This window comes from Empidonax traillii, unplaced genomic scaffold, assembly GCF_003031625.1.
Source record: "Empidonax traillii isolate 1590-97213 ecotype Southwest subspecies unplaced genomic scaffold, ASM303162v1 scaffold630:size906685, whole genome shotgun sequence".
In the NCBI taxonomy this organism is placed as follows: domain Eukaryota; kingdom Metazoa; phylum Chordata; class Aves; order Passeriformes; family Tyrannidae; genus Empidonax; species Empidonax traillii.
The window spans coordinates 415,286-439,362 of NW_020955823.1; the positions used below are offsets into that span (position 1 = coordinate 415,286).

The following is a 24,077-nucleotide window of genomic DNA, read 5'->3' on the forward strand; positions in this document are numbered from 1 at the left end:
TGAAGCAAAATGTTGTCCTCAACTTACCCCATCTGGTATGTTCACACCAAAGGATCCAGATCCCAATCACAATACCACAGGAACTTTGGTTGCCGAAGGCGACTTTGCAGTGCAAGACCATAAACATCCTCAGAGGAATGTCATCCTTTCATGCATCTCCTGGGACACCCTAAACATGGACTTCTAAATCCATTTAGTAATTGGAGCTGTTAGGAGTAGACAGAGTCCATCTGAGCGAGTGAACCCCGAAGGGGATTTCTAATTTTACTGTAATATAGAAGTCCTGGGCTTAATAGAAAGAAAACTATATTGGGAGGGGGGAAGAAAAAAAAAAAAGGAAAATACAAGGAATTTTTACTGGCAATAAAACAGTGCAATTCATAGCTTGGTCATAAGAGTTATTTCAATGTGTAGTTGGCAGGAGTTGTCAGGGGCAGATTTGGGCAGCAGGGCAGAGGTGGGTGGTGTGGGACGTGCACTTGAGGTGATGCCGTGGGGGAGCTGCCATTTCACTGCGCTCTTCCTCCATTTCATGCCAACTTAAGGACAACATCTTGCACACTTTCACAGGTTGTACAGCGCTGTTGCTGTTAATTTCTCAACGTGGAACTTCTACTCAGTGGTCTCTATCACCCTGTCCTGTAGCAACACTCTATGTGTGATAAAAACACCCATGCCCTGCATTATTTCTCCTTAAGTGGCTCCTAATCCCCAGAACAGAGGAACTGCACAAAAACATTTTGCATATGTCTGGTGATAGAAAAGTTATCTTGGAATCCCCTGTTTGCAGTGTCTTTATTGCTACCAGTGCAAATGTGTCCAACCCAAATTTTCACAATAGGTAGATTACGGCAGATCTGATAACCCAAAAACTCTAGATGGGCCATTGTCAGTGATAGAAAATTGCTGTTTCTATTTAGCCATAGTTTATGCCATTTTTCTTTGAATAAGCTGCCAAAAGAACAAAATCGTAAGCTGTTACAAAACCAGCTTGAAGAAACTGTAGCTGTGATTTGTGTCACGCTCATAAGAAGGAGAAATGTAGAATCTGTAGGCAAGAGCAAACATCAGCACAATAGCTGTGACTCTGGGACAGAAAATAACCCACCTATTGGAACAGTTTTCTTCAAACTTGTGCCAGTTGCTAAATAATAGCATATCTATCATATCTATCACATATCTATCATAACTCCTAAAGTTATGAGTGATAGACCAGGGGAAACCCTGGTCACCTGTGTTTGGACTCAAGGTACTTTACTTTCAGCCTCTTTTAAAACAAAGAGTTACACTCCATCTCCAATGTTAAATACACCAGTCCTAAAAATTTCTGTTGTAACTTGAATCTGGCTCCCTCCTATTTATTTATTTTAATCACAAGTGGGAGAAAAAGGAGAAGGGGTGGTGTTTAGGTTCCCAGTGTGTAGTCCTTTGATGCCTGTCTTGATTAGAAGGAAGTGATAGGGACAGCAGATTTGAACGTGTGAGGTAAAGCCAGATGCATCTTGTTACATGGGCTGCTTTTAGAAACCTGCATTTGTTTTCTTTCAGCCTAGAGCTGCTGATAACTGGAGCTGGATGGAAGCAACTGGTATTCCCAGCACCTTTCTTCCCTTCAGTCCCTCTCAGCTGCTGCTGTAGCAGCTTCTTGCTGGGCAGCGGTGACAGAAACAACGTTGGGAGCGAGACGGTGAAGAAAACTGGACTGTTGTTCAGCCTTGCTTTGTGGAGACCACAGGTATGTGCTCTGCAAAACAACAGGTTTTCATTTGCAAAATCAGAAGCTTCTTGCCAGAGAGCTGCTTAAAGAGCAAACCAGAGGGCAGCCAGCAGCAAAACTGTTTTCCAGCTTCAGAGGTGTTCTTTCCAAAGGCCAGTATATAAACCCTTGAAGCATTAAAAGCTGTGAAAACAAATCAAGGGAAGAATGGAATGGAATTGTTCTTACCACGATAGCAAGGTCCATGAGCTTAGAAATAAAGTTACCAGAGCAGTGCAGAAAGTTACACTTCACCCTGCTCTGTGGTGTTGAGTGAGCCAGTGCAGCTGGGGAGGTGCCGAATTATTGCCTGTGGAGGGAGATTACTGCCAGAAGGGCTCTACGGGAACCAGGGAAGGAGTGTGAGGCTTTCCTTCAGTGGAGAAGGAAGAGGTGATGCTGTGTGTGGTGTGATGTAGCTGTATGAGGCATATGGAGCAGCTGCTGCACTTTTTTGATTCTACAGCCTTGCTCAAGCACTTGGATTGAAGCCTTGTTTTGATGCTTTACTGGAAAGAATTGATTTCTTATAGTGCTTTTTGTTGGTTTTTGTTTGTTTGTTTGTTTGTTTTTTTAATCTTTGGCTTTTAAGCTTTTTGACTTCTTACATGGGTGTTCTTTTCCCAGCTACTGTGAGTAGCTAGCTTTGCTCCCTCCAACCCCAGGTAATCTGAGAGAATCCTGGATTAATAGAAAATACTGAGTAGATGGTCCTGATCCCAGGAAATGGGGCAGGGGAGGGCAGGTATGCACATATCTGTATTTCTCTGGAAGCATTTCTCACTCTTGCCCTGAAGGACCACACAACATGCTGAGAAAATTAATCCAGCACCAAGAGCTGGCTTGCTTGAAGAATCTACAGACTTTTCCGAGCATTTCTTTTTCTCCCTGACATTTGCCTTTAACTTATTTGCAGCTCCCGTTACGAGGAATTTACATCAAAACCTCAGGAAACCACTTAGTGCTCTTCAAAACACAATGTTTTGGATGAGTTATTACTGAATGTGCCTTTGTGTTTTTAAAATATAGTTAATTAGCTGGATTGGTTTTGTATTACACATGCTCCTCATGGCAATTCAGCTGAAAAGCCATCACTGAATTAAATCAAGGTTACCTAATTCTCAGTCACAGGTATGATGTTGATTCACGTTTACATGTAACTCCTCCTAACACACATAATTTTTATCATTTCAAAGACAACCATCTGACAGTGACAGATGACAATTAACTCTCCCCTGTTCTCGAATTAAAAGCTATTAATTACTATTAGGTACTTTTAAACTGAAAATACCATCCTCTTAGCCCTAGACAGGCCCTAGGTGAGCAGCCAGTTGACACCTCCAGTGAGAGAGAACCATCAGCACAGGATTTTTTTCCTCTCTTTTGAACTTCTCAGCAGAAGAAAGGTGTTTCTGTCTTCACTTCAAAGGCCCTTGCTGATTGTTTTCCAAACTGGCTGTGGAGCTGAGATGGATGTGGAGGGTGGCCTTTCCTCTGTAGCTGTGGCCTTTCCTGGAGCACAGCAATGCTCTGCCATGCACAGCCCGACCTCCTTCACGTGCCTGCAAGGGCAGCCCTTTACTTTTGTTTATCCTACTGGAGAGATTCAGCTTCACTGGAGTAACTCCTGGTTAACTGCACTCACCTTTGTCAGACTGGGAAGGAACTGGAGAGGTCCAGATCAAGCTGTCAACCCAAATATTCTTAGGAGCCTTGGCAGGGAGCAACTCTGTCCTATTTTGTTCAAAATTAAAGTGATGGTGATGGGAGTGTTCAGATTATCTCAGTGTTTTATATGTTTTTGTTCAGAGTTATACATAAATATTGCAGAAGTGCAAGAGCCTATTTGAGAGACATGATCTGGACATTATTTATCAGAAATTGTTGTAGCCACTCAATCAGCAGTCCAAAAAGGACAATTTAAAAGGAGTTTTATAACCCAGCTGTAATCCTGGAAGTGCAGGAGTTGGAAGGGACTGCCATTTGGTCACCACTGATCTGTCACACCACACACAGATCACTCAGTGATGCCTCACAGGACAGGGTCTACTCCAGCTTAGTCACCAGTGAAAGGGCCACAAACCAGCCTCTCAGCCTGTTCCACTGCATAACTGCTCCTCCTAATTTTCCCCTGGTATTTATCATAGTTCTTCCCTTTTGCAGTTCACATCCACATCCTTTTCCTGCCCCTGTTTATTAATGGGAGTGGTTTGGTCCTCATTGCTCGATGCTAGAACAGTGATACAATGGTCTCCATACTGTGCCCTACTGTCTCCTACTTCTAATTTTGATCACTTCTGTGAGGAAAAAAAAAAATCTGGCACCACTTGGCCTCCTTGTTGCCTGTCTCTTCTGGCAGGAAAATGGAAATCTTCAATTTACAAACTCTTTGTCAAAACTCTCTCTTTTGTTTCAGGGTTTTAATGTTCTCCTGAGAAGAGCACTTTTCCAGAGTGCAGCAGAATTGCTGGATCCTCTTTGTGTTGAACACAGTAAGTGATACTTTCACATGTTTTGGCCTTTAGACTTTCAGAAGTTGTTAAGGTGAGATGGGATCAGTTTGATCCCATCCCACTGAGTGCTGTAAGGTATGTCCTTCCAGCCAAACAAACCCACCAGTGAAAAGAATTACTGTACTCTCCCATGCACTTCTAAAAAATTATGGAAAAAAAACAAATGGCATCAGACAGATGTGTCTGGGAAGTGTTGACTGATAAGTTATCAAAGTGACACATTAATCACCAATTAATGCAGTTCTTACTAGCAGTTGAGCCTCGCTTTTGTTTAGTTTTCTCCCTGGGAATGTCACATGGAAACATGAAATGTCTTGCATGAGTGGAATTTTGGGCTGTGACTCGTGATCTTAGGCAATTAGTATTGAAACAATGTTTAAAAAAAAAAGTGTTTCCTACAGTCTGCATCATTCATTAGTTAAAATGCATGTTGCCCAAGGAGAGAGTGAAAAGTTTACCTTAATTGTATATAATTTAATATAAATAGATATAAACAGCAATGCTACTTAACACACATAGCTGTGATTAGGAACATCCCCCTTCACTCAGGCTCTGCTGGGGGAAACAAGATCAGAGATTACTTTAGAGGAGGAGCAAAGTTACCTAAACAGACAAGAAAAACTGGAATGGAGTGTCAAAATGACTTGCCTGATGTCACATGGCAGGTCAGTGACAGAGCTGGGACTGAAATGGTGACAAATCATGGGCCTGTTTGGTCTTATTCTGGGGGACTTGGGGGAAGGAAAACAATAGTGGTTTTTACTGAGCATGGTGTCATAGCTGTTTCACACACACAGTGAAAAATACACTTAATTTATTCCTTTTAGGAAACTAATTTAAAGCAAAGTTTTAGTACTGTTTTCTTTAATTTTATGACTTGAAAATATTTATAAATCTTGGGTTTTACCTTAAAACTGAGACAGTTTCCCTTTCTTAAAGTGACAAAGGTCTTTTTGCATCTGAAATATTGATGTTCCACTCTTTATCCTTCATTGAACCTCTCCGTCAAGAGGAAAAAGTGACAAAGTTTGAGGGATCCCCTACTTCATGTAAAAAATTACCTGAAAAAAGAATTAAGTTTTAGCTTAAATAAGACACCTTTTGCTTGAGCTTCAGTAACTCTATCAGATAACCAGGGCCACGTCTATAAAATATTTTGGCCGCGTTCAGCTGAGCATGGGCTGAGGTGGTCCCTGTCCTGCTTGTGCAGATGAAATTGGTTGCTGAGTGTGTGTTTGCAAATGCTTGAGGCTGAAAGGGGGGTACCTTCCCCTGTCCAGGTCGGAGAGGGGCTGCTCAGCCAGGCCACGGTGCCCTGACAGGAGGGACTGCTTTCACCACCTGTCCTGCTGCTCCATGGAACTGGGAGGTGGAAAACCGGAATTAGTGCACAAAAAAACGCTCCTTGTGCTGTCCATGGACACATAGCCAGGTCTCAGTGGTGTTATTCCCACCCTGAAAATCCCTGAGCCGGCCTGAGTCACCCAGGGCTGACATGGACAATGGACACGGACATGGGATTCATCCTGTCTTGACAGGACGAGAGGACACAGCCTCAAGCTGTGCCAGGGGAGGCTCAAGCTGGACATCAGGAGGAATTTCTTCATGGAAAGGGTTATCAAACATAGCACCGGGCTGCCCAGGGAGGTGATGGAATCCCCATCCCGGAGGTGCTCAAGAAACGACTGGAGGCGGCACTGAGATGACAAGGTGGTGATCGGTCCAAGGACGGACTCGATGGTCTTGGAGGATCTTTTCCAACCTTATGAATTCTGCGATTCTCCGTGTGCGGAGCCCGGCAGATCTCCCCGCAGGGGTCGGGCCGTACCGGGACAGGGACAGGAGCAGGGGCAGGGGCAGGGGCAGGACCCGACCGCCCCCTCGGGGGCCGTGCCGGGCTGTGCCGGGGCCGGGCGGGTGGGCGGGGAGGCAGCGCCGGCCCGGCCCGGCCGCGCTATAAGAGCCGGAGCGCCGGCCCCGAACTGCTCTGTGGCCGGAGCTGCGTTCGCCGGGAGCGGGGAGGAACTGTGTGCTGTCACCATGTGCGGTGAGTGGAGTGGCGGCCCCGCCGGACAAAGCGAGCAGAGCCCGGCGCCTCCTCTGCCGCTTTGTCCCCGAGCCCGGGGGGCGCCGCGGCTGCGGGATCGCTCGGGACTGGCATCCCGTTTGGGGGGTGGGAAGGACAGGGAGCCCCCGGCAGGTGAAGGTGAAGCCCCCTCCGCCCGACCCTTCTCCCAAGGAGAGGCGATGGTCGTTCAGGTCCCCCCACCCTCCTTCCTCCGTGCCTGGCGCCTTGTGATGGAAATCGCCCTGTTCCCATCGCCCGGCTGCTCCGGGAGTGTCCGGGTACGTGGTTAAACTCTGCTCCTCCTGGTCCCGCTGCCTCTGAGGCACGGGCTGCTGGAGACACTAGGTTCTGTCTTTCCTAATCCAGGACTAGTCGTGACTCACTTCCCAACTGCGGCGATAGGGAGAGTTTTGTGGTTTTCAAACAAAGGCAGTGAAGGAGCCTAACTCTTAACTGATGTGCGTTTATTTACCCTCTTTTAATGAAGATGAGATGGTGAAGATGATTCCTACATCGTGTATACGATTGCTTAGATATACTTTGGATCAGATTAAAATCCAAGTGTAGGTTCAGAAGGTGTTAATGCAGTTGCATTTAGCTTCAGTGAAAGTTTGCCTGTCCCATCACTGACATCACTCAGGTCTGGGAGGATACTTCTCTTGAAAGTAGAAAAATTTGCACTTGTACTGAGTCGTCATGAACAAAACCTCTTTTGTGAGATGCAGGCGGAAAGTGAGTTGAGTTGCTGCTCCCAAAATTCCACTTTCCGAGTTAATCTTTTCCCTGCCTCCACATCCTCTTTGATTGTAACCTCAAAAAGAGCGCGGAGCCCAGCAAGCCTCTTTCGCTTGAATGGAAATACGAGGTGATGTTGTGTGAGCTCCTATTGTTTGAGCTCCTACGTGACAGATCGCTATCAATGAGACAAACTCCGGTGTCTTCTAAACAAAGCCCCTTCAGGTGAGAGACGTGGCTCAGTGCCTAAGCCACCCAAAGGTACTGATGGCAAGCACGAAGCAGTGAGGCACGTAATGGTAATGTAAAAAAAAAAAAAAAAAAAAAATTGGGAATCTGGACTCTATGATCTTTGGGAAATGAGGGTGTTAACAGGGTTAAAGGAGTTTTGTGAAACGTCTGGCTTGGGGTGGAGTAGCTGAGTCAGTATGCAAAGAGCAGCAGTCTATGAAGTGCAGTGAGAGTAGTGCTAGTTTTTCTCCCTATCAACTTTTAGAGACCATTTATGTGACATTTATTCTCATCATGAAAGATGTCCCCCAGCTTGCTGTGCTGATCTGCTGTAGGAAGTACAGGAGCTCTTGAGATTGTAACCAATAGTTTCTAAATTACTTTTTTTGTTGTTTTTAGTTTTGCGAATCTTTCCCGGTTTAAGTGCTGATAATACATCCTACTGTGTTTTCTCTGACTTCAGATAGTACATGAAGATTTGTATACATTGCTTTATGTTTTGAAAATATGTAGGTCATAAATTATGCTATAAACATGCTGGTAAGAAAGCAAAATTGAGGTGTTATCACACTCACATGTGAGAAGACAGTGTAGCAGAAGTATGCAGGGTTTAAAATACAGTTAAGATGCTCTTAAACTGATCTAACTATTTTAAACCAAAATCAGTTTCATCAGGATGTGAAGTTCAGACTGGGACTTTCTCAAAGCTGAGTTTCTGGCACCAACAATGTGCTTACCTCAACAGAGGCTTTTTTTTTTTTTAAATAAATAATTTTGTTCAAACTTCAAGCATAGGCTGCCCCCTTCTTGATTTTGGTGAAGTCTTGCTACCGCAGGAGGTCTTGTGGAATTTTCCCACAAAAAAAAAAACCAAAAAACCCAAACCCAACCTCAATTTACTTTTCCTCCTCTTGATACTCTACTTGCAATCCTGAAAGGGGAAATATAAAGGGAGAGTCTGGCTTTCAGTGTCTGCATCTGATTGAAGCTGCTTTTAGTGATGCTTTAACAACCTTCTGTTTCTGCTTTCAGTCTCTTTCTAAAGGTAAGCCCTGCATGTTTGACCTAGTTCATGCTTCTGTGCAAACTCTGCACTTACAGAAAGTTATGAGCTAGATTTGCTCACATCAAGAGAGCAATGCCCTAGTAAAACACTTTTGAGATGCCTTCATTGGATTTAATGTTTATATGCACTCGAGTGTCCTTAGGGGGGGAGCAAGCTCAGGAAATGGGATCTAATACCTTGGGGAGGTCGTTATAAAATAACTTTCTGGCATCACAAAACTCTTATCATGAGTGTGATTCAACGAGGATTCAGTCATACTGGTGTGCTTCCAGAAGGAATTAAACTACAAGAAGTCTTAATCAGAAGTTGTTTCTACATGAGTTGAGTAATGTGCTTTGAATCTGGCCAAAATAATGACTGAGGAGGGAAGAAGCATGCAAGTGGATAAATCACGAAACAGAAACTTGCTAGAGAAACAGTGAGACTGATTTCCTTTAACTGGAGGAGTTTATAATACATTCCTTGAAGTCAGGCTGCAGCTTTTGTTTTCGTTGTAAATGGCCTCTGGTGACTTCTGCATCTTGCAGTTCACGTGTGTGGAAAGGCAGCTACAATTCCCTGGAAACAAGGATCTTTTTGACAATCGCAGCACAGGGGGAGCATTGTAAGGACTGTCCCAGAGGAAGGTCCTTCCTGGAGCTCCGTGTAGTCAAGGAGGCCACATGGAACACACAAGGCCGATGAGTCTTAAATTCGTTGTGAAATCTGGCCTAGAAAGTAGAGTTGGATCTGAGGTGAGGTGTGTGGCAATTTTTTGGAATGATGTTGAGTAATTTGTATTGAAGGAATTGGAGAATCCTGCTCTTGAGGTTCGTGGTTAGTGCCAGAGAACGGTAAATATCTGCCTGGGAAAATTATCAACAGGCTCTCAGTCTAAAGTGACTCTGTTTAACCAGAGGCATTATTTTTCAAAGCATCCATGAAGAACAGTACTTAGCTGTTGAAATTCCCAAGTACCTCCTCAAATGCAATTGTTGTCTTAATATCTCTGTTAATGTTGGGTGCTGCAGAAAAAATTAGGCTCAACTCCTCATAAATCTCACTTCTAAAGCAGAAAAGCATTTTCCACACTCTGATCTTTCCAAAATAAATTCAGAGGCAAGTGTAATAGTCTCTTAGTCTCACTGTCAAATTGACAGTATTAACGGCTTATGAACCAGTGGAGTAACCGACTTCATAACAATATTTATAAGGGAGATTTATTGGTGTATCACTATAACAGCTTCTCCACTAACGCCATTTACAGTTCAAAAGCCTTAATTGAAGGGGAAGAGGGTGTTAAATTTCAAACAAAGGCTTTCTCTATCTAAAACACTTGTCTGAACTGCTTATCTGTTGAGTTCTTGAAGTCTGCTTTTTTTCTAACTCTGGTCTCCGGTCCTGACTTGTTGCTTGGAGAAACTATTGAAACAGTGGAATCAATTGTTTCTATTTTATTGGAGTACAGATTTGCAAAACTTAGTAAAAGGGTATCCTTATAAATGTATCCTTATAAAAATCAGAGTCCCAGGAGGAGCAGTAGGCAGAGAAAAGGAACGGTTGTGTTTTCCCTTGCAGGTGACCCTTTATCATACCTTTTCTAAATATAAAACAACGTCCACAAAATCCTTCTAATAAAAAAAAAAACTTGTGTACTTTCACCTTCAGAAAAAAAAAAAAAAGAATTAGGGTGGGGAACCAACCCCAAAACTAAAAAAGGCTTCTTCTTGTTCGATGACTGCTCTATTCAAGAGAAGAGGGATCAGACTTTCAGACTCTTCCAAGGCTCTGTTTGCCAAGTAGGCAAGGAGGGAGTTCATGTCTGCCTCTGATGCCTCTGCAAGGGCTGACCTGAGGAACAGGGGGCAAGCACAGGGATCTTGTGTCCCGGAGTTTGGTTTGGCAGCATCGTTGAGTCGAGGCGGTGCAAAGGGCGAGGGCTTGGTTTTTGGGTGACCCTGTTTTGTACCTTCTGTTTCTTTCCTTTTTTGTCCTATCCCATTGACTTCTGCCCTTTCTTCGTGTTTTCTTCCCTCTTCTCTCCCTGCTGAAGTGCCTGTTGTATAGAGGATTAAGCTGGAGCCTTTCAGAAATAGATGTTGTGCGTAGTACCTACCCATGGGTATTTAAGGCCACGACTTGGATTACAAAAGTCTCCTTGTGTTAGTCCTGGTGAATATATTCCTTCTTTGAATGCCTGGATATGAAATAGATCACAATGTTCCCTTTTTCAGCTGTGGGTTTTCGTGAAAAGTAGAATTTTTTTTTTTTAACCTCTCCTCGCTGTTTAACTCTTGGTGGGTAACAGGAGGAAAGCAAAACTGGCCAGGAAAGTGTTTGTTTTGTGAGGTGAAAATGAGGGTCCCGAGTCCTTTATTGTCTTTGAACTCTTTCAAAAACACATTAGGAGGGATTGTACTAAATGGTAGGTTGGGTGCCTCTAGGGCTACTCCTGGATATTAGTTTTAAAGGGGTTTAAATTGAGTTTGAAGGCATGCAAATTCCAAAAAAATCATTGCTTCTTTCCCCATCCCCCCCCCTTCCCCTTTTCTCTTTAAACAGGAATTTTTGCTTATCTGAACTACAGAGTGCCTCGTACTAGGAAGGAAATATATGAAACCCTGATAAAAGGATTGCAGAGGCTGGAGTACAGAGGATATGACTCTGCAGGTATGTAAACTAACTCAACACATCAATTTTTAGCAACTAGTAGCTCATTACATGACTTTTTTGGGTACTTTCAGTGTCTGGCATGTTGGATTTTTCTTTCTTTATTCCACAGATTAACAAATCAAAATTAATTATCTTGATTATTGGAGTACTTCAGCTTTCCTCAGGACTTTAAATGGGGTTTAAGAAATATAAGAAAAACAAATATATGTAAAAAACAAACAACATATAAGAAAAACAAACAGGGTGTGAGGGAGAAGATCTCTATACAGGGATGTATAGTTTGTGCCTCGGCCTTTTCTGTGCATGTGAGTCCCGGTGAAAGGATGGGGAAGATTAAACTTGTATTTAAGTTTGGGAGGGTTCATTTCATGAGGCAAAATATTTCAGACTGTCCTTAAGGAAAATTTGAGAAGGCTCATCTCTGTTTTGATCTATGCAGTGGGTTTAGGCTTCCTGTACTTTCGTTTGAACATACACAGGTCTCACATATCTCTTAAAAGGATAATTTAAAAAGAATTGCTTCAGTGGTGTGTGCTTGTCTGCATTTTCTCAATATTTTCTTCATCCAGTGCATTTCATGTTTTAAATAACACTTGTGACTGTGTCCTGTATTGTAGGAGTAGCAATTGATGGAAATAATAATGAAGATAAAGAAAGGTTCATCAAGCTAGTTAAGAAGAGAGGAAAAGTAAAGGCCCTGGAAGAAGAGTTGTACAGTAAGTGTCTTAAAAATGATCCCTTTACTTTGGCCTCCCAGTCAGATATAATCTGCATCTCAGCAGAAAGTCAGACCATAAAATTGCAGTTACGATTTTTATATCAGAAATAAGCGCATTGTGAAATCCACTATCAGCTGAATTGTTTGTGCCCCCCAAACCTGCACTTTAAAAGCAAGCTGATCTTCAGATACAGCACTGTGAAATCATCAGTCTGCTCTCCCCTCTTTTGGTTGCTTCTTTGTTCAAAACCTGGGCTCCTTTGGTGCTTTTTGCTCACGTGACTCCTGTGCTGGAGGGCTGAAATGCTGAAACATGCACTCTGACAGAATTTACGACCATTCAAGCAGCTGGCTGTCATCACAATCTGCTTTATGCAGTGCTTCCATCTGTGAAGAACTGGAGTGGTGTTTTAATACGTTTACACTATAATTTGTAGTAATGGGGTCTGTTAGCCTGGCTGTTGGTATTGGCTGAAAACGCTCCAGCCTTGGCAAACAAGGTTTTAATCACGGTAGCTTGAACTTTCTGAAGTGTAATGTTGAGAAAGCAAATGGTTCAAAAGAAAGCCAGATGACAACTTTTAGATTTTTTGCTCGTAGGAATTCTCTTTGTGTTTTACTGCTTATATGTGTGTGTGAGAGAGAGACACACACTCAGCATTAAATATTCAGTAAACTGAATTTCTCATTTATAGAACAAGATGACCTGGATTCGAAAACAGATTTTGAAACACATTTTGGAATTGCTCATACTCGCTGGGCGACCCACGGAGTCCCAAGTGCAATAAACAGTCACCCCCAGAGATCAGATAAAAGGAATGGTACGTAATCTCTGCAGCTCCTGAGCTGTATGAATCTGAAATGATTCAATCCACACAGCACGTGTGTTATTACTAATGTTATGGTATCTATTTTTCATACTGGGGCTGAGCTGTTGTCATTCTAGACACTTTCACAATAAAATGTTCTCAGGCTAAAGTAACACTGTGAAAAATTAATGAAATCTGTTCTCTGAAAATTGCAAGTTAGTCAAAGTACAACATTCTTGTTATGAAAGTTAAGATTGAAAATGTAAAGTTGTCAGTATTGCCTGGGCCAGAAAAGTGTGATTTCATATAATTTTTTACTTGAGATGACTTGGTGCTCTTCTAATAGGTGTAGTTTAGAACAGCCTTCATGATTTGGAACTGTCTTCATATATGAGGTCAGAATTTGTAAGGTTCTGCCTTTGTTGTCCATGTTGTGATAAACTGTAGATTTGAAAGCTAGAAGAGATAGTTTCCAGTGTACACTTAAGGCGTTTGTTTTTTTTTTTTTGTTCCCTTTAATTTTGTGTTCTGAGTTAAATGTCTTAATTTTTCACTGCTGATGAATGTGTGTATTTTTCCCTTTAGAATTCGTTGTTATCCACAATGGAATCATCACAAATTATAAGGACCTGAGAAAATTTCTGGTGAGTCTGTGCCAACTTGATTCTAAAAGCAGAAAGCAAATGCTCCACCAATTACTGTCAGATCTTTCATGACTACAGTGGAACCTGAATTCAAGTTTCTTAATACAATTTCTAAAATATTAATGTGAAGGAGTGTGCCCAATCAAAATAACTCAGTAGCTGGTGAAGTGCAATTATGTTCTTGTAATCCTAAATGCAAAGTATTTGTGAGTAGAGTAGCAGTTTGTGCTGAGACTCTTTGAGAGGGTGTGTGGAGTGGGCTCCCTCCTGTCTCCTTGTTTCTTGGCAGATGCTAAGCAAGTTCTTAGTACATGTCTTACTACACTATTTCCCAAAGAATAACTATGGCAGGATAAGTCCTTATATTTTGCCTAATGGGGTTATGTCCACTAGTTCACTCTAGTGCTCTGCCTCTGCAGTTTCTGGTGGGAGGCAGCTGAGAGACTCTTCCTTCAGTGTTTCTTGTCTGAGGATGAACATGCTTTTTACTCTTCTCTGTGATATTTCAGGAGAGCAAAGGCTACGAATTCGAATCTGAAACAGATACAGAAACAATCCCCAAACTGATCAAATACATGTATGACAACAGAGAGAGCGAGGACACCAGTTTTTCAGCCTTGGTAGAAAGAGTTATTCAGCAGTTGGTAAGTGGGGTGTTGCTTTTTTCCTGTGCTACTTGACAAGCTGCTTGTGGGGTTCCTTAGAATTCTGCATTCACGCATTTAGAACCTCCGCAGGAATTCTTAGAAGGCGCTGCAAATAGCACTTCTAGGTCTCTAAACAATGCTTAATAGACCAAGAAATGAGATTAAAATTTTCGAGAGTTCAAAGGCTTTTCAGTGTTCCATCTTTAAACTGCAGTAGCAGTGGGTTTGGTTTGTTGAGTTTTTTGTTGTCTGGTTTTTTTTTTTTTTTTTTTAAGCAAGAGATTATCGCAGTTCTTTAATGAAGCAGTTTAATTTTAAAAAGAAAAATTAATAGGAGCCTCTGGGGGTTGAAATCTTTCCTAAAGGGCAGTGTGTTCTTAAAGGCTATTCTGATCATGTTAAAACACTGCTGTGATTCAAGTTTGGCCAATGCCTTGGCTCCCCTATTTGGAACTAGATCTGACAAGCTGTACTGATTTCCAGACTGTGAAGTGGGAATCTACTGTTACTCACTATGTGAATGCTTGAAAACTTTGATAGCTGCATTGCAAACTTGGAGAAAGCTGGCTTTGTTTCCTCCCCCAGTCCCCAGGCAGATGTTTTCCCTCCCCTTCCCGCAGTTTCTTACACTCTTTTCACCTCCCCTGTCTCCTCTTTAAAGCAGCTCTGTAGGATTCCTTGGAGCAGGGCTGGAATACACAGGGAGTGAAGGCCTGTGTGTGGGTCAGGAGGGAATAGTGGTGCAGCCACAGGGTTGAGGGGAAGGGTGGCTTCACCTGGCCACAGAACAAGGACAGAACAGTCTGACTGGAGCCCCTCCATGAGAGGAGGGAGTATCACCATCTCTCTTCTGCTTGTAAAGTAGGGGGGGCTTTGCTGCTACTTTAGGAATACTCCTCCAATTTGCCAGCTGTGTTAGTACCATAGAGTTGTTTCTGGCTTTTGTTCTTGTGTTCTGGATTTTTTGTGTGTGCGTTTTGTTTTTGGAATATATTAATGAGAATTTGCTGCTCAAAGTAGAACTAGTAACTCCATATTTTTAGCTGAAAATGTGTGATAACGCACTACATGCACATTCTTATTAGAAGTTTTCCTAAAAGTAAACATCTAACAGTCTTCTTGTTGATTATGAGTAGCATCTCTGACATTTTCATAACCCCAGACATTGTTGGTTTTATTTTTAAGGAGAGGCTAAGTGCTCACTTCCTGATCTTTAGGCTGTTGCTCTGCTAATGTCCATGTTGGCTCGTTCTGCCCCATGGCCAATTCCTTTAAAGGTGCAATCTGCCCTTCAGGAAGAGATTCCTGATAGCAGTAAAGAGTGTTCCTTCAGAGCCTCTTCAGGGAGAGGGGCCCCAGTTTAATGAGATGCAACTAATTGAGATAAGCTGCTGAGGATGTCTTTTTTTTTTTCCTTTTGTTTTCGTGGTTTCCAGGAAGGTGCTTTTGCATTGGTTTTCAAGAGCATCCATTACCCAGGTGAAGCTGTTGCTACCAGGTTTGTAAGAAGTCCAATTTTATACATAATTCATGCTTTAGGTTAAAAAAGGCTAACATCTCTTCAAGATACTAGAATATTGATGTGTAAAGTGCTTAATTAACCAAACGTCAGTGAGTCAGTAAAGAAACTCAGCATATCTTCTATCTGTAAAGTCATATTAAGAGTGTGCTAGCATTTCTCCTCTATCAAAAAGGGGAGGGAAAGGCTATTGTTCAATTTTATTTCACATATAGACTGAGATAGGTATATTCAGGTTGGCTAAAAGGCCATCAAAGTAATAGGTTATACAAATAGTGTTCTATAGCTGTCATAGCACTTATAATTTCTCTCTAAGCTCTGCTTTTATTTATGACTTGGAAAACAACTTTCGGGAAATGCAAGGATATTAAAATAGCAAATGAAGTAGCAGTGGGAATAAAGACTGTTTTATACTATAACCCAAAAGCCCATTGCTTCTGTGGTCTAAAATAGGACTGCATTAACATTGTGAAACAGCCAGCTGTACCATCACTCTAACTGGAGAACATCTTCTGAAATGAACTATTCTGTGTGTGGTTCAGGGTTGGGTTTTTAGGACTGAGAGTATTAAGAGAAGCTAATCTTGTAATGTGAGGTGTTGGTGGAGGGTGACTTGTCCTTTTATTCCTCTGATATTTTTTCTTAATAAGGTCTTCAGTGTGTCATGTGACCCATGTAATTAAAAAATTTTCTTCATACTCCACGGTTTCAGAGGTGCAGTAATGATTTGGCAAATCTTGGAGAAGCAAGCCAAGCTTAGTTAACTCCTGCCATGTGATGGCTTTAGGATCGTGGTTGAGGAGGCTCTTCCCACTTAGGGAGCGAGATGGGATATTGTCTTTCAGCTTCACAGATGTCCTTTGACTTTGTGTGCACGTTTCTTTTTATGAATTTGTTTGTTTTCCCTTTTGTAGGAGGGGGAGTCCTTTGCTCATTGGGGTTAGGAGCAAGTACAAGCTCTCAACTGAACAGATTCCTGTTTTGTACAGAACATGTAAGTTGATTATTTTTAAGAACTAAAATTACTGCTCCTTTATGATTAGAAATCAGGTCAATTGGTCTTTGTACTGTAGAAGTACCAGCTGATGCCCCAAATAGCTTTTTAGCTGAGGATATGATACTTTTATACTACTGAATGTGCAGTTCATGAAAAAGACCCATCCCCCAAAATACTTGTGTAACTGTGGTACCCTGAACCTGTATAGTCTGTAATCTCTGACCTGAACAGAGCTGGTCTTGCATTTATAATGTCTGATTTCTTTTATAGGCAACATTGAGAATGTGAAGAACATCTGCAATTCCCGAGTGAAAAGATTGGACAGCTCAACCTGCCTTCATGCTGTTGGGGATAAAGCAGTAGAATTCTTCTTTGCTTCAGATGCAAGGTAGTAGAAGTATTTAAACCTTCCTGAAAATACTGTTTTTTTGTTTAGAAGTGAGATAGTTCTGGAAATCTCATGCTGTCTTGCTGCTGTGCAATTGCTTCCTGATAGAACAGCTTTTAATTCAGATAACTTCGTAAAGCCCCCAGGCTCAGGTACTTGAAAAATGCAAAGGCTTGTCATCAGCATTTGAGCTTCAAACAAGTGCAGCCAGTGGGGGAAAATAATTTGGGTAGAAATGGACAATATCAGCTGAATATTTGGGCAGACTGTAGGTTAGTCTGGGTTGTGGTGTCAGAAGAGGAAATAGTGGTGTGGCTCCAAGCTTGGCAGATGCCTGGGCGTCAGGTGCAAGTTGATCTCAGAAACAAGGTTGTGACCTGGAGTGGGATCCCTTAGGGACAGGGGGAGGCAAGAGCAGATCAGCAGGAACTGATGCAGTGGTTCCTGAGCTTCCTCCTCTGGGTTGTGAGAGTGCAGGAGGAGCAGCAGATGGAGCCATTGCCTTTAAGATTGCTCTGTCTGCATTTGAGCCCAAAAGGAAGAGAGAGAAGTTCAGCTGCAAGTGCTGCTGTGGCATATTTAATTGCTCTGCTATCACCAGTTCTGATGTGTCAGCTTTGTTTTGCTTCTGTTTTTTTTTTTCTGCAGTGCTATCATTGAGCACACCAACAGAGTGATTTTCCTAGAAGATGATGACATTGCAGCAGTAACTGATGGGAAGCTCTCAATTCACCGTCTGGAGCGTTCGGCCAGTGATGATCCTTCCCGGGCCATCCAAACCTTGCAGATGGAATTGCAGCAAATCATGAAGGGTGGGTTGAGACCTCTGGAAATGAGTATCATCAAAGGTGGATGGTTACTGTTTGTGTAGTAGATAAGGCAGAAAACTGCTAATTTGTTGTGAAAATTATATTATATTTAGGCTATTTATGCTGGGAGCTGACAATTCCAAATTTTGAGACCAATGGACCCTACCCATTTGAGCCTTGGAAAAGTCAAAGGTGCTTCTATTCAACTCAGTATTTAGTGAAAATGTAACTAATGTTAACAAGTTGTTGGCAAAGTTTGACTGTAAACTAAGAATTTATGTGGAACACAAAAGTTTCCTTAAAAACTAATTTAGTTCCCTTGTCAGTGTTGGGAAATGAAACCAACCAAATAGAGCAACTTGCCACTCCCCCCTTTCTTTTTGCCTATTCCTAAGGTTTCGTTTAAGCTGACGCAGTCAGATTATCTTGCTACCACAGGTTGTCTTAAAAGTTCTCTTTGTATCTGAAATGGACTTAAAATAACAAACCTAAGCATTACCATGCCATGCTTTTGTAAACAGGCAACTTCAGTGCCTTCATGCAGAAGGAAATCTTTGAACAGCCAGAATCAGTTGTCAACACGATGAGAGGAAGGGTGAATTTCGAGAGCAGCACAGGTAACTCAGAGCAGCTGTTCAGGCTGCATTAGGCTGGAAAATTGTAAACATACCAATTAGGAAATGAAATGCCCCATTGATACATGCATATTTATTTGTTTGCAGTTTTGCTGGGGGGGCTGAAGGATCATTTGAAAGAAATCAGAAGATGCCGGAGACTGATCATTATTGGCTGTGGGACCAGTTACCACGCTGCAGTAGCTGTATGTTCAAATTAGCCCGAATGCACGTGTAACTCTTAATTGCTGGGGTTTTAGACAACAGCTCTTCACCTGCTTTTTCTTCTGTTTCAAACTTTGTCTTTCACTGAGGGGTCTCACCCTTTTGTTTAGTTTTTCTTGGTGCCACGTTCTTTATTAATGCTCCAGTGCCATTAACCTACCATGCTAGAAGATGACTTTTTTTCATCTTGGTATTTAAAGCTCTGGTGAGCTGTAATGATCAGTTTTTCTAATAAGAATCTGTTTAGATTATCTCTGACTCATAAGATGGCCAGATGTTAATGGGTGGCAATAGTAACAAATATTGTGTTGCTGCTTGAACGCAGACTCGACAAGTATTGGAAGAATTAACTGAACTACCAGTGATGGTGGAACTGGCCAGTGACTTCCTGGATAGAAACACACCTGTGTTCAGGGATGATGTGTGCTTTTTCATAAGCCAGTCAGGTGAGCAGCATTTGCTGTTGAGTGTGTGCTGTAAACATTGCTTTCCTTTGCCTTCTGAGCTGTGTGAGTGTGGATACAGTTATGCCGAATTTTACGCTTTTCAGGAACGATCGCTATCCCCTGCCAACCTGAAGTCAAGATGTAAATGTTTTCCAGGTGAAACTGCAGATACACTTATGGCCTTGAGGTATTGCAAAGAACATCGTGCTCTGACAGTTGGCATCACAAACACAGTTGGAAGCTCAATATCCAGGGAGACTGACTGTGGGGTGCACATCAATGCAGGACCTGAGATAGGCGTGGCGAGCACAAAGGTAATTGCTGTTCAGGGCCTGACTTTCATACTTCAGCCCTGTGGAATCCAATTAAAATTTTAATTGTAGCACTTCAAACTGAGATCATATTAGCTCTCTGCAGACTTAGCTGTTAAATGTTTTGTTTTGTCTGCAGGCTTACACCAGCCAATTCGTGTCTCTTGTAATGTTTGGCCTAATGATGTCTGAAGACAGAATTTCCTTGCAGAAAAGGAGACAGGAGATCATTAGTGGACTAAAATCGTTGCCAGGTATATTGATATTTCGGGTTTGAGGAGGCACAGGGGATGTGGGCAATATAAAACACTACTCAAGGATTTTTCTTTCTCATTTAAGTTTCACTCTCTGAAAGGGAGACAATAAGAGAAAAATGCACTGCTCGTTTCTGCACCATTTGCCAATTTTACAAGTGCCCTTCCAAGAAACTTGGCAGGAAGATTGGAATTTTCATGGGCTGGGTTTTGTAATTACAATAAAGCAGTTTCGTGTGAGAGATACTATTTGATCTCCTGAATTGATAGTTTGAATTTTTTAAAGCCTTCCACTTTAAATCAGGGTAGATAAAAGGAAATTAATTCAAGGTGACTTGAAAACGGATGTTCACAACTTCCTTTAGAAATTCAAATGGGGTGCATGAACACTTCTTAAACCAACATTAGCTTTAAATTTATGACTGTAAATAAGGCTGGAAAAATATCCTTAAACTGCAGTCAAAGTTACTAAGTCAGTGGTTGAATTCAATGAAGTGTATTTGTTCTATTAGGTAATTAGAACACCCTACGACAAGCAAACTATGTTTTCCAGTTAAAAAAAAAAAATAACATGTTTTTTTTCTGTGCCTCAACAGAGATGATTAAAGAAGTCTTGTCCTTGGATGAGAAGATACACGACTTGGCTCTTGAACTGTACAAACAAAGATCACTGCTGGTTATGGGCCGTGGGTATAATTACGCCACCTGTCTGGAAGGAGCTTTGGTAGGAACTTCTCAATACAGTAGAATGTTATTTAAAATGAGATTTTGTGGCTTCTGCAATGTAGATTATTTCTAATATTTCATTACAACTTAATTCTGCTGCAGCAAAGCTGTTATATATAACCAGGAGCATTTAACTGAACACATACCTAAGGTGAACCTGGATACGATATCAGTTTCTTGTTTCTTTCACGTAATAAATGCAGTGTTTAATGAGTCTATTTAAAAATAAAAACCTGACAATATACACCACTGGCCCATTTGAAAATGACATCAGAAAAACACGATGTGCTGGTGTTGAGAAGAGATGCTTGTGAAGGAAACTCATGAACATTCTGGTGGACGGACACATGCCCATCTCTCAGAGGGGTTTGAAGCATTAAGGGTAGATTGCATTAGCCAAGGTTGTGCTGGGTGTTTGGTTCTTAAAGTTCCTGTTGATTACTCCAGTTCTTCATCTGCAAATGCATGTGCCTGGGCAAGCTCTGCTTCCACCCACAGCCTGCTGGAAATCCCAGCAGGCAGCCCATGTGTTATCACTAATAACTGATCTCTGAAAATACCAACTTGATACCACATGTCTGCATTGAAGTGGCAGAGGTACAGCTTTGGTGTTTTACTTCTCGTGGCTGCTGTTTCTCGTCTGATTTACCAATAACTTGATGGCATTTCCTTTTTTTTTTTTTTTCCCAGAAAATAAAAGAAATCACCTATATGCACTCTGAAGGGATCTTGGCTGGTGAGCTGAAACATGGGCCATTAGCCCTAATAGATAAACAAATGCCTGTTATCATGGTGATAATGAAGGATCCTTGTTTCACCAAGTGCCAGAATGCTCTGCAACAGGTCACTGCTCGGCAGGTAGGATGTTTGACTATTACAGTGTCAGTGGAAAGAGACTGTGCACATTGTATTGCTGCTGGCTGTGCCTCCAAAAGAGGAGGCACTGCTGATTTTTGCTTTAATTATTAAGTTATAAATAAGGTACTACATCTGCATTTTAGGTTGTCATTGCAGTGAAATGCAATGTCAGCAGCAGTGAAAAAGATTGCATGTGGGTCATCTGTTCATTTAGGTTTCTTGTTTTGATGCGAATGGAATAATGTTAAAACTCTGCAGGGTGAAAACATTCAAGTCTCACAATACAGTTAAAGGCAAAAGTCATTAGACTGACATTGCCTTTGTTAGATATACTTGGGAGTCTTCAAACATATACAGGCATGCTGTGAACCAAGATTTCAAAGCAGTTCTAGGTTAGCTCTTCACTTAACAGTGCAAAATTGCATTTTCAGGGTCGCCCAATCATTCTGTGTTCTAAAGAAGACACAGAAAGCTCAAAATTTGCCTACAAAACCATTGAGCTCCCTCATACAGTTGACTGCCTTCAAGGAATCTTGAGTGTTATTCCTCTTCAGTTGCTGTCGTTCCACCTGGCTGTTCTCAGAGGATACGATGTAAGTGCTTTCTATATTTAACACTCCAGTTAGTGCAGTTTTGAACCTCCTCCTACCAGTGTAAAGTGAGAGACCCAGTTGGATGGCATATGTAGCAGAGAACTATGATAATAGTTAGAGGAGCTTGTCAAGACTGTGGTGGTACAGGTGGCATTTCAGTGCCAATCCTTCAGTTTTGCATTTTCTGAATTGTTGTCCTTCTAAGAAATTATAAAGATCATTTGCTTAGTTTGATTAGTTAAGAACGGACGTGGGACTTCTTTAGAGAACTAAATCTTAAAATGTGATATTGCACTTCAACCTAAAATAGGTCAATGCTTTGCACAGCTTGGCTTGCTGATGTGTAGGTGTGTCAGTTTGATAATGACGGCGGCTTTGGAGGGGTACCCTGAGCAAAACAAATCTGTATTTGTTAGGAGGGCTTTGGAAGCCAGGATGAATTCAACTGCGAGTCATTATCTGCAGATCTATAGTCTGTTGAGCGTGTTAACGTGTCTAGAATAAAGCAGAACTCATTAGGAAGTCTGAAAAAGCACATGAAATGAACTGTCAAATGCAGAATGTCAGCATTCCTCTGCCAATACTGAAAGTCTGTCTCTTCATTCTAGGTGGACTTTCCAAGAAATTTGGCCAAATCTGTTACTGTAGAATAACAGCCAAGAACAGCTGATGTTTTTTGCCACCAGACCTTCGAGTTGTATTTGTAGAAATGTGTTGTTCTCAGTTGATAGGTACACATTTTTTCCAAAGAGAATGACAGCGCTAACCGGAAAGTGTCGGAAGGATTTATCTTGCAGCTTAGAAAGCTTTTGATGTGCCTTGTACCCAAGTGCTTTTGCTCACAGCAAATATTCCTCTAAGTCCTGGAATTGCCAAAGAAGATAAAAATTGTTTACACATGGTATACTGAATGAACTTTTCTACTGTGCAATATATATATATATATGTACAGCTCTCTCCAGAGTTACTGTGAACATTTTTTTTAGCCTACACTACTTAACTAGTTTTAAAGATACAGTATTTATAACTACAATTGTATAGCTTTTTTTTAAGTTATTTTTTTAGTACATTGCTTACCTGTAACGTTTTGTAATGCTCAGAACGTAAATACTGAGCATGTTGACACTTCTGTACAGTTGTTGGGGATTTCCCTTCTTCAGCCTCAAACTGGAAATGTGTTGTCCCTCTTCCCCTCCCACCTTCCTCTCCTCCCCTCTGCATCTGTGTTTCATGTTTAACCAGACACTTGCAAAGTTATTCTGTGGCTGTAAATTCCCCAGCTACGTTCAAAATTTCTGCTTCTTCCAGCTCACTTGAAAAGCTAGAACAACATTTGTATTGTAAGCCACCCCAGCTCTTATTTGCATAACATGTACAGTGCAGCAGAATAAGGGAACTGGATGTCTTTCGAGTGATATTTTTGTTTGAAGAGGGCACAGTGAAACTACAATGCAATTAAAAAGTGATATAATTCTTCTTGTTTTGTGGCTTGGGTGGTTTTTTTTGTGTGTGTGTGTTTTTGTTTAGGTGGTTTTTGTTTGCTCTTTGGTTTGTTTTTTTTTTTTTTTTTAATTTGATGCCTCCACATCTCATGTCTGAGATCTTTTCCGGACATGTACTGATAGAGCAGTGTCATCTCTATAGATTCTGCTGTTGTTCACACCAGCTGCTGATTAAACCTTTACTTTCTACCTGTCTGCTGAGGTAGATGAAGGTGGGAAGAAATTTCCTGCAGGTGAAAAGAGATTCTGTGCCTGCTCATGGTCATAAAGTTGCCTCCTCGTCCAAGAAAAAGTTGCCATAAACTTGCATTTAATATGTAGAATCTAAACTCCAGGTATTAGAATTCATGTAAAAGAAACTCCAACACCCTATACTGGCACACATAAGAGAATACTCAGTACATCTTCCAGCTAGGGATAAAATCCCATTTTAGTATCATATATACCTGCAAAAGCACACTGTGCTAGCTGTGAATTAACTTGCAATAGGGAAGTATCTATAAACCTCTAAATAAATAAGGTAGACACACACATGAAGTCCTCTGCTTGTTTGTGGGGTTTTTTTTGCAAATGATCAGAAAGCATAATATTTAATTTTTCTGCATTTTATTAACTAAACACTTTACCAGTAAAGGTTTCTTCATGCTATTCCTCTTCAAGTTGGCTTCTTAATGGAGGTGTTTGAATGCTTATGTTGATTAAGAGCTTGAAAGGGTCACACTGGATTGTAAGAGGAGCTACTTCCTGGAAACTGCTCTAGTGCTTTTTATTAACCACATAAAAGAGCCCAGATCATAACAAAAAGCATAGTGATAGTCTGACCTAGGTGCCAAGAACATGTAACTCTGTATCTGATGTGTTTTGGTAAGTGATGAAGAGACCCCTTTTACTCTCTGTCTAGAATTAGCATCCTCTTCGTATTAAAAAGCCTATCAAAAAAAAAATATAAAAACACTCAAAATATATGTATATAAAAACAACACAAAGATGCTTTTA

The 24,077-nt window shown here is 41.5% G+C and overlaps 1 protein-coding gene across 1 annotated transcript; it reads left to right on the forward strand.

Annotated features, from left to right (window-relative positions):
• The first annotated feature begins 6,272 nt into the window (after nt 1-6,272).
• GFPT2 (glutamine-fructose-6-phosphate transaminase 2) lies at nt 6,273-23,041 on the forward strand. Its single transcript, XM_027898951.1, has 19 exons — nt 6,273-6,316; nt 10,911-11,018; nt 11,639-11,737; nt 12,435-12,560; nt 13,134-13,192; nt 13,702-13,836; nt 15,276-15,337; nt 16,273-16,352; nt 16,626-16,743; nt 17,392-17,555; nt 18,074-18,169; nt 18,275-18,372; nt 18,717-18,837; nt 18,994-19,151; nt 19,288-19,402; nt 19,999-20,126; nt 20,819-20,986; nt 21,418-21,579; nt 22,188-23,041. The coding sequence occupies exons 1-19, from the start codon at nt 6,310-6,312 to the stop codon at nt 22,230-22,232; spliced, it is 2,049 nt and encodes a 682-aa protein (XP_027754752.1). The 5' UTR covers nt 6,273-6,309; the 3' UTR covers nt 22,233-23,041.
• Nucleotides 23,042-24,077: the final 1,036 nt, after the last annotated feature.